This window comes from Acanthochromis polyacanthus, chromosome 14, assembly GCF_021347895.1.
Source record: "Acanthochromis polyacanthus isolate Apoly-LR-REF ecotype Palm Island chromosome 14, KAUST_Apoly_ChrSc, whole genome shotgun sequence".
In the NCBI taxonomy this organism is placed as follows: Eukaryota; Metazoa; Chordata; class Actinopteri; family Pomacentridae; genus Acanthochromis; species Acanthochromis polyacanthus.
This window is the reverse complement of record NC_067126.1, coordinates 34,937,948-34,957,426: the sequence shown is the minus strand read 5'-3', so window position 1 is coordinate 34,957,426 and position 19,479 is coordinate 34,937,948. Positions and strand designations below refer to the sequence as shown.

At 40.9% G+C, this 19,479-nt stretch overlaps 1 protein-coding gene across 1 annotated transcript; it reads right to left on the bottom strand.

Moving 5' to 3' along the window:
- Positions 1-599: 599 nt before the first annotated feature.
- On the bottom strand, positions 600-11,957 carry sik1 (salt-inducible kinase 1). Its single transcript, XM_022195845.2, has 14 exons — positions 11,668-11,957; positions 11,066-11,267; positions 10,849-10,965; positions 7,564-7,627; positions 7,297-7,458; positions 6,684-6,808; positions 6,041-6,164; positions 5,708-5,928; positions 5,279-5,428; positions 5,079-5,189; positions 4,738-4,963; positions 4,412-4,651; positions 4,082-4,271; positions 600-3,338 (listed from the first exon to the last, which is right to left on the bottom strand). Exons 2-14 carry the CDS (start codon positions 11,216-11,218, stop codon positions 2,813-2,815), a joined length of 2,409 nt encoding a protein of 802 aa, XP_022051537.1. The 5' UTR covers positions 11,219-11,267; positions 11,668-11,957; the 3' UTR covers positions 600-2,812.
- Between the last annotated feature and the right edge of the window lie 7,522 nt (positions 11,958-19,479).

Sequence of the window (19,479 nt, the reverse complement as noted above, 5' to 3'; positions counted from 1 at the left end):
AGGTTTTGCAAATTTTTTTGAAATTTGGGGATTTTTTTGCTGGATTTTTGGATTTTTTTCAGACAAGGAAACAGTATTTTTTGGTGCCATTAAATGAGGACAACAGGAGGGTTAAAATGTCTACATATTATATTGTTTGCTTAATTTGTGTCCAGAATTACAGAGTTTGAATGTAAAAGTGGAAAAAAAAGGAAAGCTAATGAGATTTACCTTAAAACTACAAAGAAAAATGTGAAACTGGCATATAGAGTTTCGTATTCATAATGGTTGTTGTTTGAGGTAAATGTAATGTAATTTAACCATTTGATGAACAACATGGGTCAAAAGATGCCATATTCCATTGAATATGGACCACGTTTGAGCTATGTTGTGCATCAAAGGGGTTAAGAAATCAGATTTCTGTAGAGTAATAAATATAATTTAGAATTATTGCCATTTAAAATAACTGAACTGTTATTGATTTCCAGATAACATCTGCAATTTTACAGACTTCACTATAGGAAATGTAGAAATTATAGCCGTAAAATTTGATTTAGTTTTACAGTGTGTGGACACATAAACATGCCACTGAACATCTGAAAAAAGAAAATCAAGCCATAGACAGTTTAGGAAGTGAACTTTATTTAAATAAATAGCCACATAAATAAACAATCTTTCTCGAACTAACATTCTTTCTCCTTCCTTTCCTCTTTCTTTCCTTCCTCCACACACACTCACACACACACTCACACTCGCACTAATACGTGCTCATGCTCACACAGTCAAGTAATAAATCAGAAAAAAAAAAAGCATGACATACTTCTTATTATCCAAAGTTTATCAAAAGGGTCACCTTACAGATTTGCATCAAGAGTCTTAGTGTTTCAATATTTTGTGATTTTGCTTTCATCATGAGAAACAAAACAAAAATCAGCAATAAAAAATATGAATAAAGTGCAAATCTTGCTTCTGTTTAAACAGCAAGTTAAAAGAAAATATCAAAGGGGCGTCTGAGCGGACGGCCGCCGCCAACGGAGCCGTTCTTTCTTCAGTGTAGCGATCGGAGATGGAAAAACTCCGACCGACAGTTTGTTCAGATAAAGGCACAAGTGTTGGTAGTGAGTGCAATCAACTGAAAAATAGTTGGGCAGAAGTATCAACACTGCATGTTACCAAAGTAGAATTGGGCTCGGAAAAAACACTGCTCCCCTACAAGATGCTTCACAGATATGAGAGAACTAAATATTACACATCTCCTGCAGCTTTTCTAACACGTCGTCGCCTGCATGTATAAATCAGCTCGTCGCAGGTCATTCCTACATATTTCTACAGAAGAAAGTTCAACTTCCTGCACAATATGGTATTGCTATGTTGTGATTTTTTTCTTTCTTTTTTCGTTGTTCTTTTCTAGAAAAGTACAAAAAATGAATACCACCATGGTCCTGATAGTAACAGCTAAAGATATCGATAACACGCGTAGCATTGGGATTTGGTGGCAGCAGGGAGTCTTTTCTCACAGCAGAAGCTCGGGAGATCTTGTGAAAATGACAGCTAACCACCATGCTACATCTGGAGACAGCATTCGAAGTGGAAAAAGTCAGTAGTGTGTCTTTGATAGATCACCAAATCTCATCGTTGTGCTGTTCGCTCTTTGGTAAAACCCAAATTTCTTCCTTTTCGACTAAAGGACCACAAACGCCCTTGTGGGAAGAAAACAGCATTTTGAAATGCCTGGAGTCTTTCCTCTGAACCACTACAGTATCATGTTATCGTCTTACATAACAAGTACCTTTTTCGAGTCAGCTAGCTAGCACAGCAAGGTCAAATACAGACAAACAACATAAACCTCAGGCAAATATGCATGTAATTTTGACCGTCCTATGTAAAGCCTCATCTTTCCATGTAAAATATTGCACTGCTCCCAGTCTTTGTTCTGTCCGTAAGGAGAAAAAACTCTTTCCTCTGATCTGGACCGACGATAGGTTTTTCTGAAGTTTCCAAATTGTTGCCTGAGGAGGTAGTAAAAGCACCTAACGAGAAGGTGCTCATCAGACGAAGGGAACACGGATCGTGTAAGGTGCTACCCAGCTGACCGACGTACCTGTTGTGCTTTACTCTATCAGCCAGACACCATCTGCATTCAGTTTTGGCTGAAGAGGACGTAGCAGTCTTTTTGCAGTTTGAGGTAAAAGCAGCATTTGCTAACATAATCTTGCACAAGAAAAAAAAAAACAAATTTATCACAGTTTCAATACAAATCAACTCCTTCAGTGAACAGTTGTAAGCTTAGGGCACTATACTGAATGTTCATTGCACTGCTACAGAGAAATGTCTCTTTAGAAAAAGGCGAACAAAGTCGGGGAAAATGCAAAAAAAAAAAAGAAAAAAGAGTTTTGGTCTTCTGTCCAGGCAAGTGAAAAACATCAAGCATTTACACGACTAGAAAAGCGGAAGAGGGAGACTTCTTGTTTCAAAAAAAAAATTGAAAACTTAGACAGCATCAAAACGTGTGAGAGATAAGTGTCTCGGCTGACGTCGGCTCTCTCTTCATTCAAGTCGAGTCCGTCAGAGAGCTGGAGGAGAGTCTTTCAGTCCGTTATTGCTTCTCTGGCTGTCTGATTTAACGCCTCATCCAGAGTTTGGTTATTGCTTAGTCTTTAGCTTATATGATATCAAATACACAACAGACACGACATGTGCCGACACATTCTCACATGTGTGTTGTTAAAGTGTAAATTTGTTGCTTGCATCTGCTTTTTGTTCCTCACTTCTGCTCTCTTTTTCTTCTGGGCTCAAAGTCTTCTTTCCTCCACTGAGAGACCAACCTGGTGTTTTACTTCACCATCACGCAGCTGCTGAGCTGCTGCTGTCCAGCCAGACACAACTCCTGCATGTTGGCGTCGGCGCCGGAGGCCGAGCTCATGCTCCACATTGCCGGTTTGGCCAGGATGGGGAAGCCGCCTTGTGTTGCGGAATGTGGCTGCTGCTGCTGCTGGAGGCCGGGGTAAGGATGAGGCTGCTGACTGATGTGCAGACGCTCCTCAAGCAGGTAGGCGGCCGAGGCCACCGGGGAAAGAGAGGAGCAGTAGCAGGACGAGGAGGACGAGGAGCAGCCGGAGGAAGAGGAAGAGCTGTCCAGGGTTTGTTGCCAGGGGCCGTGCTGCAGACCCACTGATGCTGGCTGGGGGGGAGGCAGGGCGGGTTGGACGGGGGTATCGAACATGGAGGAGGAAGCAAACACTGTGGCAGGTGGAGGAGAGGATGACTGCTGCTGTGCCAGGAAGAGCAGAGGATTCTGGGTAGGTCCCGTCTGAGTGGGTTGGACCTGAGGCTGCGGCTGGTGCTGAATCTGCAGCATCCTAGAAAACAGAAATGAAAGATCAGACGCCATATCTACACAGCTGCAGCCTCTAAATCTGGGTTTTCAACAGGCTCCAGATATGATCAGCTCTAATAATGCTTTGGGGTATTTAAACTGAAAGTTTGAAGATTTTAAGGCATGAAGTCATTTCACTGTGGGCTACAAGCCTCTACAAAAGTGCAGATTTAGCTAATTTAGCTGCATCCTTCTCGTGGACGAACAGATAAGCATCACTACATACTAGCGCTGGCCCGAATAGCAGTTTCTGGGCTCCGGATTAATGACAAATATCTGAATATTCGGTCTGCTCCGTAACGTCCAACGGGGGGGGGGGACAGACGGAGGAACGAACCGAATATTCGCTTCGGTCCGCAACATCAGACACGGTAAGTAAACGGAGGAAAGAGCTGGGTATTCGACTCGGTTCTTAACGTCCGACGCGGGGCGGTGGGCGAATATTCGGATCTCAAAATTAATATTCGGATACCACCGTCACCACCAAATATTCAGGTATTCGGGTCCAGCCCTGCTACAAACTAAAGAAAACTTGAAATGAGAAGATTTTCAGGCAAGTTCTGCAGTTACATGGAGAACCCGATAATAAATTCTCAGTGTGTCTAAGTTGCACTGTGTCTCAGAATGTGTTTCATGTCTGAGCGCAATCTTTCACTCCCCTTCTGATCTCCACAGTCTCATACGAGGCCTTTAATAACTGCGCTTTCATGTCTCGGCGTGTCTCACCTCTGCTGGTGGAGCACCTCCTCCAACATGCTGCGGTGCTCGGACAAGGCTGGACCCAGTGACCCTCGGCTGCCGCGGTTGCAGGAGGGCGGTGGAACGACCTGCCTCGTCAGACCCTTGATCTTATTTAATCCCAGAAGCCCTTTAGTGCGAGTGTTTTTCCTCAGCTGCTGCCGGAAAGCTTTGAGGCCTGCGGGAAGGCGTGGGACAGTGTTATACAATACTCCTTTGATCCTCTAATGTGACACAGTACATGTGAGGAAAAAAAAGTTTACAGCGGATTAGATACGTGACATGCAGTGAGGCGATTCCGTGATTTCGCTCCTGTACCTTGTGTGAGGGACGTGTCTGAGGCTCGGCGACCCTCCTGGAAGCTGCCCTGGGCCTGGGGCAGGAGGTGGGAGGAGAGAGCCAGGGGAGCTCCAGCTGGCAGCAAAGCTCCACCTTCAGCCCCCGAGGCCAGAAGTGTTGACATCTCACCCATAGCAGCTTGTAAAGTGGGGGCAGGACTGGATGAGGACTTCAGACAGCTGTCAGATGAGGCGCCATCAGAGGGACTGACTACAATACCTGCAGAAACAGGACAGGAGTCAGATTCTCTGTAGAAGACAGAATGAAGATGAATGTGTGGTGTTGTATGTGTTTGTGATACTAACATGGAGGGTTGCACTGGTGGAAACGGGCAGAGACTTCAGCCAGAGTGTGTCTACGGGAAGTCGTGGTGGGAGGAAGCAGAGGCCCCAGAGTCTGCGTGGCCTCCTCCTCCTCCAGGTCTCTGGGTCGAACCTCCTCGCTGATGCTCGTCTCCAGCAGGCTGTTGGGTGAAATGGAGCGATTCCAGAGCAATCTGTTCAGGCTGGCCTCCACTGGAAACACCACACGCTGTAACAGAAGGAGGCAGACTGTTAGCCGCTGACTGACAGGAGAGCAGGAAGCAGCATTTGGAATCGGTCTGTTAGTAAATAAGAGAAATGCTGTTTTTATCTAACAGCTTTACCTGGAACAATCCGCCTTGGTCACACTCCACCTCAGAGTACACAGGAGGAGTGTTTTTAGCTGGAAGTGAAAATGCTGTCGATCTGAAACTGTCGGTGGACTCCATGATCACCTGGAAGGAAGCACAAAGCATTTTAGATTTCAAGCTGAGGATTGCGGTAGGACTAAACTGAGCTTTCTACACCCTGCTGGAGTGCTGACCTCTGGGCCGGGGGAGTCCGAGGTGCTCCTGGGTCTCTGGCTCCAGGTTCCACACTGGCGGCTCAGCTGCTGTGTACGATGCTCTCGAACTCTCTCCAGCAGCAGGTAGTAGATGGCAGAGAAGTGATTGTAGCTGCTGCTCTGCAGGGACTGAGGAGAAGGAAAGGGGATGAGTGATTTTGCCACTTTGTTTGCTTTCTGTGGATCATATGGGCAGTTTAAATGCAGCTCTTCCTCTCTTTGTAGCTTAATTTAGCTCTTCACATCTAAGTACTTCTCTAAACAACAGTTAGGTAGAACTATATAATGTTTTTGCTGAGGACAAAGGACTAATCCTCTACAGTGACAGCTGCCCACCTCAAGTCCTAAAACTATAAACTGTATTTTTTACTGCGACTATGACAGTCTTCAGATTTAAAGTTCATTCACCTCGATGGTTCTCTGGCGGTCGATGCCCAGCGTGTTCATGATGTTCAGCACAGGCTCGCTGTAGTCGCCCAGGTTGGAGTTGTACTCTGTGAGGGAATGACTGAGGGTCTGGTGAGCAGCCGTCGGGTCCACCAGCATCCAGCGGTGCTGCTTGATCTGGGCCACGCTGATCCTCTTGGCCGGATCCACCACCAGCATCTTGCGGATCAGATTTTCACAGTCTGGACGATGTAAAAACAACAAAAATGAGCCTCTGATTGTGCGCGATGTGGCTTCACACAGGATAGATAATTAAAAGTGAGCATTGTGATTAACTGTCTGGATAATGGTTACCTTGGGACATGAAGAAAGGGATTCTGAATCGTCCCTCGGTGACTCTCTGTCTGAGCGCAGGAAGGCTGGGTCCGTCGAATGGAAGAGAGCCGCAGACGAGAACATAAAGCACAACCCCAAGGCTCTGTAAAGGAAAAACAGATTCATTATTAGCAATTTTAATGCTTACTATTTCAATTATCCAGCAAAATTCGCTGGATTTTGGTTGATTTTTTTGTGAATGTTCTTCAGAAACATTTTTTACATTTCTTTTTATCCACCAAAAAATTGTTCAAAGATTTCCCAAAAATGCTGAAAATGTGGACGGCAGAAGTTTCACTTCGAAAATGTATTTTTTTCCCCCACATTTTCAAACTTTAATTCAGGTCAATTTTGACCCGCAGGACAACACGAGGGTTAAACCACTTTAATTACTTTAAATCACGGTGTCTTGAAAGCTGTAAATACTGTTTATTGACTTTTAATACAATTAGTATTTCTGTAGATTTTAAAATGAGAAGTGTTTTGTTTATAGTATTGTACAGCAAGTTTTTTATTATATACTAATCTTTAATGTTAATGTTACTAACTTGCCTGTTCTATCTATCCATCCATCCATCCATCCATTCATCCATCCATCCATCCAGTCCTAAAATAAGCTTACCCATATATCCAGCTGAGGCCCTTCATACTCTTTGCCTTCAAACACTTCAGGGGCAGCGTAAGGCGGGCTGCCGCACCACGTAGACAGAGGCTCCCCTGCATTGTAGAAGTTTCCAAATCCGAAGTCTGCAAGACAAGCAGAGGTGCAAAACAATTTAGCTACTGTTTGTTTTACATTCCAGCATGATGAGATCCGGTCGCTGTAATCAGATGCGTGACGTAATCTGCTATCATGATGCTCACGAGCCACATCACAGCGAGCCAGAGGTAATGCATCATCTCTTCCACAGACGACTAGCTGCTTGTTTCAGTTAAGCTGTAATTTTTCTGTATGCAGGCGTGCTAAATTCATTTCCACTAGGGGTTATTAGTCTTGGTAAAATGAGTGAATTATTCACATTTAATTAGCACACAGACGACACAACAGTGATTTAATTAGAACGGCTCAGGAAACCCCAAAGCAGCGAATACTTTCTTCAGGTGAAAACTGAACGGAATACGAAATCAGCAGGGACGCTGTTGTATTCAGCAGCAATTAACACTCTCCCTCACACTGTGTGTCACCTTCCTGCAGGTAACCACGGTAACGGTAAACGATAAGAAGGCGAACCTACCGGCTAGTTTGATATTCATGTTGGCATCCAGCAGCAGGTTCTCGGTTTTTAGGTCGCGGTGAACGATGTGGTGTCGATGGCAGTAGTCCACCGCTGTCAGAATCTGCCAGAACTTCTTTCGGGCTTCATCTTCACTCATGCGGCCGTTTGAGGTCAGGTGGTCTGCGGGGAGAAAGCGGATATTTTAGTACATTATGTGACGATCATGATCGACTGTTTTAGCCCACATTTGCACGTGATGAGACTAAATTTAAAGGCCGAACTCACCGAACATCTCTCCGTTCTTTGCGTACTCAGTCACAATGTACAGCATGTCTTTGGTCTCCATGACCTGAGGGGAAAAAAACAAACAAAAACTGAGTCATGGGCAGCTGGTGATGACGAAGAATAGGAGCAAAGTCTTTCACTGCAGCCTGCACTGGGCATCTGCAAGCATGAGACATTTTCTAACCACCAAAATCCCCTTCTCAAACTTCTCCATAAACTTATTCCAGCCCGGCTTTCCATTATGTTTCCTGTTGCATCAGCCAGTCGTCAGTGAGTCCCTGCTTGCATTTTTATCATGCCTTTAAACCCGTTTATACACGTCAACACTAACCCAAAAGGGAAACGTGTAACTTCACACACTCAGGCCAACTGATCAAATGGTTAGGCATGTTCTCCCCTGAGGCTAATACTAGCTGGCAAAGGATGCTGGTGTTGAATTTCAAGCCTCCTCTATCTCTTTATTTCTAGGAAACTGAGAGGGGGGATTCACACGGGCTGTTCCCATCTTGAGTATCAAAAACACCGCAAATCACTCAACTTTGAGCGTACTTTATGGGACGGAAAGACGCAATTCCCAGCGCTTTCCTGGTAGCTAACAGAGGAGCCTCCAATTCCCTGGAGAGCCCTCAGGGACGGAACAGTTGAGCTGAAAGGTTGCACAACAAAGCAATTTTCGTCAGACAACAAAGCCCTGTCTGGATAAACGCTGCCGGCCAACTCTGAATTGAATGTCACCAAACTCCCCTGAATGCAGGAGCTTAATTCTTTTCAAAACTCGGGCTTCGTTGGGGAAAAAAACTAAGTGAGAATGATTCAATGCAGGGATGCCTCCAAGCGGGAAGTAGTCTTTATCTGGGAGATAGGGCAGCTCTCTGGGGCTCAGTCACCTTGAGGTGCGGCTGACGTCACAGCTGTGAAGAGCAGGCTAGGCACGTCAAGGGCCCTCGAACCATCCCAGAAGCAAGATTAACTCTTTAGCGTCCATTTTTAGCTTCAATTTGTAATAAATCGGCTGTGTGAAGACTAGAATTTGGCGCGTGGGATTCTAAAAGATAAGAGGGCAGCATGTGACTGACCAAAGGTCAGAGAGAGGCTGAAGTAAACAAATGATCCCTGACTGCATTTTGTTCCCATGAGGCTGGTGAAAGCAGCAGCTGACTTGCGAGGCCAAAGGTCTCCCAAAAAACTTCCACAGAGGAAGTAACCCTCGAATCACAAGACGGTCTTATGTCACTATCCCCCTCTTTGTGCAGGAGGGAGGAGAAGAGGTGCTGCAGCGGCAAGGAGGGCTGCTTACCATCGCCGAGCACCAACCATCTGACTAGCATCACCTCACACAACCCAAGGGCACGGACAGATTAACTAGATTGCATCACGTACGGGATGCAGACAGACAGAGGTCGTCAGTGTTAAATCACAGAGCAGCGGGAGAATCTCCAGGAGATAATACGGTCCTCCAGCATACATGTAACATGAGGCTGAGAAGCTCTAGATGAATTTCAACAAATGCATTCTGACACACAGTTCTAATTGTAGCATTAAATATCACCACCAGGGCATTTCCAGTCAGTGCTAATGCTGTTACACTCATTGGACAAGTCTGCAGAAGGCATGAAACATGATTGCATTTAAATGGCCTCAGGTGTATCAGAAGAGAGGATTATATACTCATGTAATATTGATTTATGATCATCATAGCGTTGTCTTAAATTATGTAGTCTCTTCTCCATTAAGGGTGCATCAGATGTTTCTTAACCTGGATGACACCAAATTAACCCATCAACATTTTAAATTAAATGTAGTTACACAGAACTGGAATGCATCTTCGTAATAAGGCTGCATTATCAACACTATTTATTTAATGCCGGTTCATCTATTTAAAAGTTTGCGCTATGAATAGTCATAATATTGCAAAAAATGATCATCGTAATAAAATTTTTTATCAGAAGATATTTAGTTTGTGGTCACACGATGCTAAGAAAGGAAGGTAGGAAATACTGAAATGATTAATCAATTGTCAAAATAACTGCCGATTAATTTAGGTGCTGCTTTTAACTAATTATTTTCAGTGTAGATTAAGCTTTTGATACGTTGTTTGGTCTCTGAAATATCAGAAAATGGGCAAAAATGCCGTTCAGCTCAAGACCCTCAAAGGGAAAACAGACATTATTCCATTTTAAGAAGCTTTTATTTCTTAAAAAAAAATGATTAAAATCAATTAATCAATTATAAAACCAGCCGGCCATTCATTTAAAAGTTGACAGTTAATTGGTTAATGGATTAATGTATTATCTGCAGCCCAATTACAATGATATGCTGTTGCGCATATGAGGGGAAAACATTGTCGGGGGGCTTTCCAGGAACAATGTCGTGCCCTTATTTTTACAGCCCAGACATGATTTCACAGTAATCAGCTGCTTAAAACCGGGCATGAAGTAATCCTCAAAAGTAGCAAAACAACACAGAAGCAAACAAAGAGCAGAAAAAACAACTCCAGAGTAAAAATGAAGAGGAAAAATAGAAAGGGCATTGTGTGTTGTTTGTGTGGGTGTGTGTTTGTTGCCAGACGCGTGCCGCGGTACTTGCGAGGTCAGCTGAGTGGGAAAAAGCGGATTCTTCTGGACTAAGTCTACAATTTGATTAGGAGTAAATCAGCGCTTTGTGGGGTTGGCTTCACGTGACACGCAGACACATTGCACTTGGCTTTAACAGGTGCTAACTGGGCTTAGCGTTCAGTAGCCTTGGACGCTGCCTCCACCAGAGCTGCTCCCGTATCTCTGCAATCACCTCCACCATTATATAACGGGGAAAAAGAAAAAAAAAAACAACCACATCTCAGAAACGCATTGTTCCCAGCGCCGACTGGTACCCCAGATTGTTCTTACACTCCAACTCTCCCTCTCTTTTCCTCTGCAACACACACTCGGGGAGGTCAAAAGGGATTGCACTAATGCTGTTGTGCTGTACTTATGATTCAGTGTACTCACAGCTCAACACAAGCTGGTACAAACCACTTAGATAACAAATGCCCATTACTGTTTTTTTTCCCCACACAATGAGCTGCTGCTGCATATCTGTAATAATGAGGCACAGCTCTCTGCATTGTAAGAAATAAATGTGTCTCCTCACTTTTTCTGCTCTCATATTCATGCATGCATTCACACGGCTGCATGCAAACACACACACACACACACACACACACACACACACACACACACACACACACACACACACACACACACACACACACACACACACGGCAAAAAACAGCAGATTAAAACCAACCTGGTAGAGCTTGATGATATGAGGGTGGTTTAGCAGCTTCATTATCTGCACTTCTCTGTAAATCTTCTCCAGGTTGGACGGATTCAGCCTGGTCTTATCGATAATCTTAATGGCCACCTGAATAATAATAATTTTAAAAAAAACATTGTTAGTGTGTAAATGAGAGAATTATCCTTCCATATGGCTGCAGGTGGAGATTAAGAAAGGAGCCGCTCACCTGTGTTTTGGTGACTTTGTGTTTGGCCAGTTTCACCACTGCAAAGTTTCCTTTCCCCAGGGTGCGGATGATCTCGTAGAAGCCGACCTGCAGCGGCCTCCCCTGGGCAGGGCTGGACTGAGCCCCCCGGCTGGTCTCTGACATGATCACCATGGTGCACCAACGGTCTGGAGCTACAGCTGGGATTCAGTAAGGCTGGAACCTGCACACACACACACAGACTGTATGTTTAATTCATTCTTACATGTGTTCAGATCTGCTTCAAATGGGTGTAAAAATAGTGTAACATTTACCAGACATTGGAAAAAATAATAATTTCAAGTGTATAAATACGTGTTTTATTTCCACACAACAGGATTTAAATTGATCAGTCATGTTTTTGTGTTAATTCTGTTTTATAAGATGAAAAATAAGCACTTTATTGAGTGTTAAATAAAACAAAGTGAACAGAAAGTAACCCAAAATGAGGAACTAACTCGACTGAAAGCGAAACATCATTTTAAAAATGTTGAAAACTGTTATAAATGATCACAAAATAAATATCAAACAATAAGAAATTTATTTAATAAAATTATTAGATTTTTATCCAGAGTGAGTCTTACCTTAAAAAGACATAAACCACCTTCTCTCGCAGCTCTTAGACGAAACGTAAATCATTCCACAACGCAGAGCTCCGGTTCGAGCTAAACAAAAAAACACCGAGGAAGGAGAAACTGTCGGGGAAACACGCGCGGAGCAACTTTTTCCTCCACTTTCTACAACAAGTCTCGGCCCGGGACTGCGTCTGCGGCCGGTGTTCGCCTCTGAGCTCCGGCGGAATGCAGAGCGGAGGGCTTCGGCTCTCACAGGGGGAACTCCTCCTCTGAATCCACCTCCCTCCTCCTCCTCTTTCCTCCCTCCCTCCGCCACCATAACAAATTGATACCCACCTTATTAACGTCACACCCGCGTCAGAGCTCCGAGCTGGGTGCAAGGCAAGGCCGGACCCGAGCGCAAGGCACGGGTTGCCCGGCAACGGCGCGGCTCGGGCGCACGGTGACGCGAGTGCTGATGGAGGGGTTGCTGGGAGATGGGGACGGTGACGTCAGTCGTAGAGATGTGTCACCACGTGATGTTTCCCTCCGCCGTGCTTCGGAGCTCGCGGGCTGGCTGCTCCTCGCGCGCGCTCGCTCCACGAGGACCGGCTCTGCGCGCGGCCCCAAAGCAGGAACAGAAACAGAAAGCAACTGGTGATAGACGGTTCCTGTTTACTGAGCTCTATTCTATTCTATTCTATTCTATTCTATTCTATTCGGTTCTAATAAAGAATACAATTTCAAATCATATTATTTTAAATTTACAGTTATTTTACAGATTTTCACTGTTTTGTTACATTTCAGGTAACTGTTAAAATAACAAAAGAATAGTTTTAATTTACATGTTATCCCTAAAAAAGAATCCAAAACTGTTAAGTAACAATCTGTACTTTTACAAATGTTAATTCATTCTCTTAGAAAATTTCCCATAAAATTACATTATTTTAACAGAATTAACATGTGCCAAAAGAAAAGAAAAGTTTTTTTTTACACAGATTTGCTGTTATGAAAAAATGCCTGTATTAAATGTTGATAATTTTTCAACTATTATTTTATAGATTTTCCTTGTTTTGTTAAATTACAGAGAGCTATTAAAATAAAAGATAATTACTGTTAATTTACATGTTGTCTCTAAAAACAATCAGTAATTATGTAAATGTTAATTCATTCTCTTACAAAGTTTCCAGTGAAATTATATTATTTTAACTGAATTAAAATCAATCAAAAGAAATGTTGTTTTACACACATTTGCTGTAATTTAAAAGAAAAATTACATATGCTAAATGTTCAGAATTGTTTTTACTGTTTTGTTACATTACAGGTAATTAATAATAACATAAAATTAGTATTAATTCACATGTTATCCCTAAAAACAAGACAAAACTGTTAATAAGTCACAATCTGTACTTGTCTAGGTGTTAATTCATTCTTTTACAACGTTTTATGGTGAAATTGCACTATTATTACTGTATTTAAATCAGCTCCAAAAGAATAAAATGTTACTTTACAGAAAAATGTGTATATTAAATGTTGATAATTTTTCAACTGTTCCTTGTTTTGTTAAATTACAGATAATTCATATATATAATTATTATTAATTTACATGTTATCCCTAAAAAAATTGTTAATAACAATCTGTAGTTTTCTAAATGTGAATTCGTTCTTTGCCAAAGTTTTATTGTAAATTTATACTTTTTTTAACTGACTTAGAATCAGCGAGCCAAAGTTCTTTCACACGTATTTGCTGGAGTTTTGAAAAAAGTTTTTTCATTGTTGATTTTTTTTTAATTGTTACTTTGCAGATTTACTCTGTAAATCTGTAATCTGTTTTGTTTTATTACAGATAAATATTAAAATAACACATAACACATAGTTAGTATTCATTTACATATTCTCCCTAAAAAATGTTGGCTCCCAGTGTTCAATCAATTATCAAAGCACTACAGCTGCTGGTGATTGTACAATTGATTAGAGGATTGATTAGTCCTGCTTCAGCGGTAATTATTGATGCATCGCTGCACATGTATTGTACTATAGCTGGTTGATGTGGAACCTTAAATACAGAACAGCTCTCTAGTGGGTCACCAAAGAAAGAGGATGAATGTAGTAGAACATCAGAAAATAAAGTCCTGTGACAAAAATCTGTCATTGTGCTGCTGCAGTTACAAATGCAGATAATCAATTAAGAGGGCCAATTATATGATTGAGGGACTTTTGAAGTCCATAAGATATATCTTGCATACATTTTATTAAAAATAAAAAGATGTGTTTTATGTTCATTATGATCATGTCTTCACAAATTCCATAATTATTTATTCTGGAAACAATCACTTATTAATAAAAAATGTCAACTAAATAACCGTTCCAATTTATTATCAACCAACTTCTAATTTGCTAAACAATAATAAAATTAGCTTATTCAACAATAGTTTTGATTGTGTTCTTTTTATTAAGTTGAGATAAATATGACAGATGTTTATTTTTTGGCAATATATCAGATTTTATATGGAAAATAACACATTAAATCCCTTTCAACTAAGTTCTCCATTACAAAAACACCTCTCCAGGAAGTGTGTTAATTCCAGATCACATGACCTGCTCCACATGATGTCATTTCCTCCTGAAGAAAAGACAGGCCAGACCCCAAGACTTTGAGTTATTTAATATAAAGTAGTCAACAGGTTTACAATATCTTTAGAAATAACTTTTAATTTCAATTTTACTCAGTTGTATATGTAATATTTTGTCAGAATCTTTCTGTAAAAATGCCATGTGGTGTTTGGTTATAGACCTTTACTCATTTATATTACCTTATGGATTTTAGATCTGAAAAACAGCAAAAATGTCAACTATGATACAAAAAGTCCCACAATTACATATTGACCCACACAATAAAGAGAATTTAGCAGTGCAATGACAGTGGAAAGGTATTGGCAGCTTTGTTCATGTTCAGTCACAGTTGGGCAACATGTATTTTATACCCAAATAAATCAAGCTAATCAAAATTAGATTTATTCACCCAGATAACATACTAATCACTCTTGCTTGTACTTTAGATTTTACCACAGCCTTACTAGTTTATGGTGATAACGTTTTAAATGCTGTCTAACTGACTTTCACAACATCTTCTGCTGCTCTTATTAACCTAAGACAAACTTCAGAAATAAATTTGAATTGTGTGTACATTTATATTTAAATTACTACTTCTAAATTCCTACTAAATCGAAGCTTCACACTTAACTGGGGACGACAATCCTGCCAGAAAAGTGAGCTCATGCTACAGGATGTCACTCATTTCTCAGTGAAACTAGTTTGTCTTCATGCTTCTGACTCAGGTATATACAGTTTACATAACTGCGCCTGCTGTGCCCAAACTCAGGAAATACAACCACTGCAGCATGCAAGTGAGACACATATTCAAATGGCAGCAGGTAGACATTTGGCTATGAACACAGTAAGATGAGGAGCAGAGTGGGCTGTGTGGTTTTGTTGTAAGTGTGCATCCAAATATTGTGTGACCTTTCAGCTGAGACATTTTGCATGTGATTTGCATTCCTTTAACATTTCAGGCTGTGGGAGGGCAGAATCTGTCTCCACTCAGTCTGATGTTTGGTATTTGCGCTGACTTTTGTTCTGTGCACGCTATGCATTGTTACATTATGTTTTTGTGATCTACTTTTATTTGCTCTTCTTTACTCTGCAAGCCAAACGGTGCAATCATCTTCTTCTAACTTTGGTTATCATGTACACGTCCTCAGTTTGGCTGCTTGATAATGAGAGGAAGTTTGCCCAGCAACAGCAGAAAGCACACACAGACACACCAGCTTTAACTAGCAGAGTATAACCTGTGCTCTAGCTGTTGTTCTAATGACCAGGACTGTTTTGTTTATTCCTCATCTTGCCTGGTAAAATGGCTTTAAGACAGAAAAATCCCCAATAAGTTCTGCAAAAGTCACACACAGCTCCTCTCATTATCAGCAGCTAGTTTGCATGCAAGAACGGATATTTAGATCTCTGACAGTGTAAACTTAGTAAGTAGCAGATTATTATTATTATTAGCATTTTTCTGGGAATGAAAGTCACACCAAGATCCAGCACTGCTATCAGTATAATAATAAAAAACAAAGCTGTTGTGCTTGCATAATTTACTTTATGACTCTTAGCAGATGGGATTAAGATTAACAATTGAGAAACCCATTAACATCTATTAGGTCAATATACAATTGTGGGACTTTTTGTATTTTGACTTTTTTTTTTTTTTGCTGTTTTCACGCTGAAAATCAACATGGCCGCCTATAACCAAACACCACATGGCATTTTTACACAAAGATTCTGACAAAATATTATATATACAATGGAGTAAAACTGAAATTGAAAATCATTTCTAAAGATATTGTAGTAAACCTGTGGACACTTCACTCACACACTACTTTATATTAAATAACTCAGAAAGCCTTGGAGTCTTTTCTTCAGGAGGAAGTGACATCATGTGGAGCAGGTCATGTGATCTGGAATTAACACACTTCCTTGAGAGGTGTTTTTGTAATGGAGAACTTAGTTGAAAGGGATAAAATTTGACATATTGCCAAAAAAATAAATATCTATCATGATTATCTCAACTTAGTTGAAAACAAAATCAAAACTATTGTTGAATAAAATCATTTTATTATTGTTTAGCTAATTAGAAGGTGATTGTTATTAAATTCAGACAATTATTTAGTTGACATTCTAGTTATATCCAGTCATTTTTTATTAATAAGTGATTGTTTCCATAATAAATAATTATGGAATTTGTAAAGACATAATCAAAGTGAACATAAATAACTTTTTTTTTAACTTTTAATAAAAATGTATGCAAGATATATCTTATGGACTTCGAAAGTCTGTTATATAATGACCCATATGTTTTGAATAATTCATCTCCTTGCCTTTCCTTGTAAGCTTGCCTTTTTGTTGTATTCATTTAGAATTTCATATCGTTTTCCAGATTTAAACATAATTAGAATAGAATGTGCTTTATTGTCATTATACAGTGTATAACAAGATTGGAGATTATTATACTCTAAATATATAACACAGCTCATCGCACATGTAATAATCAGCATTTATGGAGCCTTAATATGGAAGAATCGTGTGTATTTGCAGATATCACTAACAAAATGTGATAAATGTTGAAAAAACAATGAACAATACCGCCCCTGTATAGTGTTCTAAAAAGATATGATTATTAACATCGTGACTTAAAAGCTGCTTGAGAATGTTTCTCCTTTACTTTGCATTAAGTAGAAGTTAGACACAGCTTTGTTGTCACTTTACTTTTTTTTTTAAAGCTTTTCTAGTTGCAGTTTGATCAACACTGGGCCACATGACAACTGCAGCGATGATGATGATAATTTGTGTTACTGAATCACAGTATGCAAATAATGCGATTTTATTCCCCTCATTTTCCACAGAAACGGATAACCCAGATCCAGCAGAGCAGAGAAATGTGTTGAACTTGAGCCAAATCACATTCGACCGAAATCAGCCTCACAACTTCTCATTCCTGGAAATGACACGAGTGCCGTCTGCTCTGAGTGTGTCGGCCTCGATTCTGTCTCCGTTTCTCACGCACAGAAACACATCTGCAGGGCTCCTTATGCTTTTTGCGGCACTCCACACATGTTGTTTTTTAATCTGCAGGCTTTTTACGTGTGCTCACGGAGATAAATTGCTGACACTGTGTTGTAAACCGCTGACGGTGATGCCACAAAGGTTCAAGTACTTCCTATGTGTGCAGACGAGATAATACAGCAAATCCTGCTATCAGTCACGTGCACAATATCCGCAAAGAAATACACGTGTGTGTGGTTGAGCAGACGTGGTTTTGTCGTCAAGAGTTATCAGTGTTTACTAAAAACAAAAAGGGTCTATTCAGGCATGTTCCTCTTCACAATGTGCTCCCACAAAGGCAGGGTGTGTTTTTTTTTTTCTATGTGCTTCTGATGCCCTTTAATCAAACATGGGAGCACAAAGATCAACTCAAGCCCCTTTTAGCACTTACTTAAATTTTTCAGGCTGACAGTAAACAGAGGGTGTATGACAGGATGAGATGAGTCACGTCTTCGACCCGTCGACTTTGCATGCTGAAGTATTTAGGTTTCTCACTAGTACGCTAACTAACCGCTGTGTGGATGACTGAGAATAACAGCAGCTTCAAAGAGAATGAAACGTGTTGTTCAAAGTGGGGATCAAACAATCACTTCTGTTAATCTGGGGTCATGTAATTACGCCTGGTTACCAGATCTAATAAAATTCAGTTATCCCCTGGCTGCTGTCTTTAAACAATAGCTATCAGAGCCCATTTGGGCTTCAAGGATCACAAGACAGCAGAAAATCCTTTGATGGTGAGATGTGCGTCGACAAAACAAGATTAAACCTGACACTGTGGGAGAAAACAAATCCCGTGCTTCAAGACACTGAAACATTGTGGGCCAGAGCTGGATTTTCACATTAACCACAGAGCATCCGGCTGCACAATCATTGCTCTCTTTTTCTACTCTAAACTGTCCTCGTAAAGACCTCTCACCAGACTCCAGTGTCGCACATCACAGCCCAAAGTGTGACACAGAAACATCTGCTGATCCTGACCTTCCTCTCCATAAAGTCACTCTGGCTCTCAGCTGAATTACCTCTAAATGTTTCACTGTCCAGGCTGCTATATTTGTGCTCTCTTATTCAGACAGCTCACATACAGAAACAGACGAGAACACAGGTAATGGCACAAAGCAGCAATCAATATGTGTCAGTGCACATAATTCAGAACGGGGTAGTTTTAGTCTGCTATTTTCAGCTGCTTCAAATGGCTCCCTTTTGAGCATCACTTGTTAGGGAATAAAACAGGTAATTTGTTTTGCTTTCAGTGCATTTTAATTGTCTGTACTCATCAGTATTGAACAAAAAACACAACCGTTTTTTGTTTGTTTGTTTCAGTGCTCTCCAACCGGGCAATACATCGCAATGTACTGCAGATATTGCCCAGGAAGGCTAGAGAAACAAGACCAAGAGCTGCATTTCCCACATCTGAATCTGATCTTTGGAGGCACCAAACCCACAAAACACCCCCAGAGGTTCCATGTCCCACAATTCAGAGGTAATTTGGCAGCACTAGGAGGACCTACACAATATTAGGTAGGTGGTTTCAATGTTATGGTGCAATATTTATAAGCCATAAATGTGTTAAATAACTTTGTAGGGAACATATTATTGTGAAAATGCAACCCGGTCTCAAGAAACTTTGAGATTGTATTTGGTCACAATGATGCCTTCAGGTACATGCAGTAAAACGCTAACACGCTAACACTGAGCAGATATCGAGTTTGCACTTTAGCGTGCTAGCATGCTAACATTTGCTAAATACCCTAAAACATAAGGTGCAGCTGGCATTGATGGGATTGTCATTTGTTTTGCAAGCAAATGGTGAAAATGTAAAATGTTGTGAGAACTGAAATCTTGACAACGAGAAAGGTGTAAACTTTAATTCAAATCATGGCATCGTCTTGTGGGAAACATAAATGTCTAGTTCATCTGCTAGTTATCAAGATTTTCTGAAGAATTGATAAAAAGTCATGAGGATGCATCCATATATTGTTATTTCACAGATAATAGCTTTTATGCTACCTGCTGTCGTTATAGTGTCAGGTGAAGGTATGGTATAGGGCCTGTATAAACAGAAAATGAATTTTAAAATCAATAATAATAGTAAGATGACAAAAAGATCGATAAACAAGAGAAGAAAAGAAGTTTGATGGACAAAAATGAGTCAATTCACACTCATATATACACTTGATTGCAAATGAA

Coding starts and splice junctions, on each gene's coding strand:
- sik1 (XM_022195845.2), bottom strand. CDS start 11,218: ATGGTGATCATGTCAGAGACCAGCCGGGGGGCTCAGTCCAGCCCTGCC. Junction 6,809..7,296: donor CATGAATATCAAACTAGCCG/GTAGGTTCGCCT, acceptor CTTGTCTTGCAG/ACTTCGGATTTGGAAACTTC. Junction 4,272..4,411: donor AGACACGTCCCTCACACAAG/GTACAGGAGCGA, acceptor GCCTTCCCGCAG/GCCTCAAAGCTTTCCGGCAG.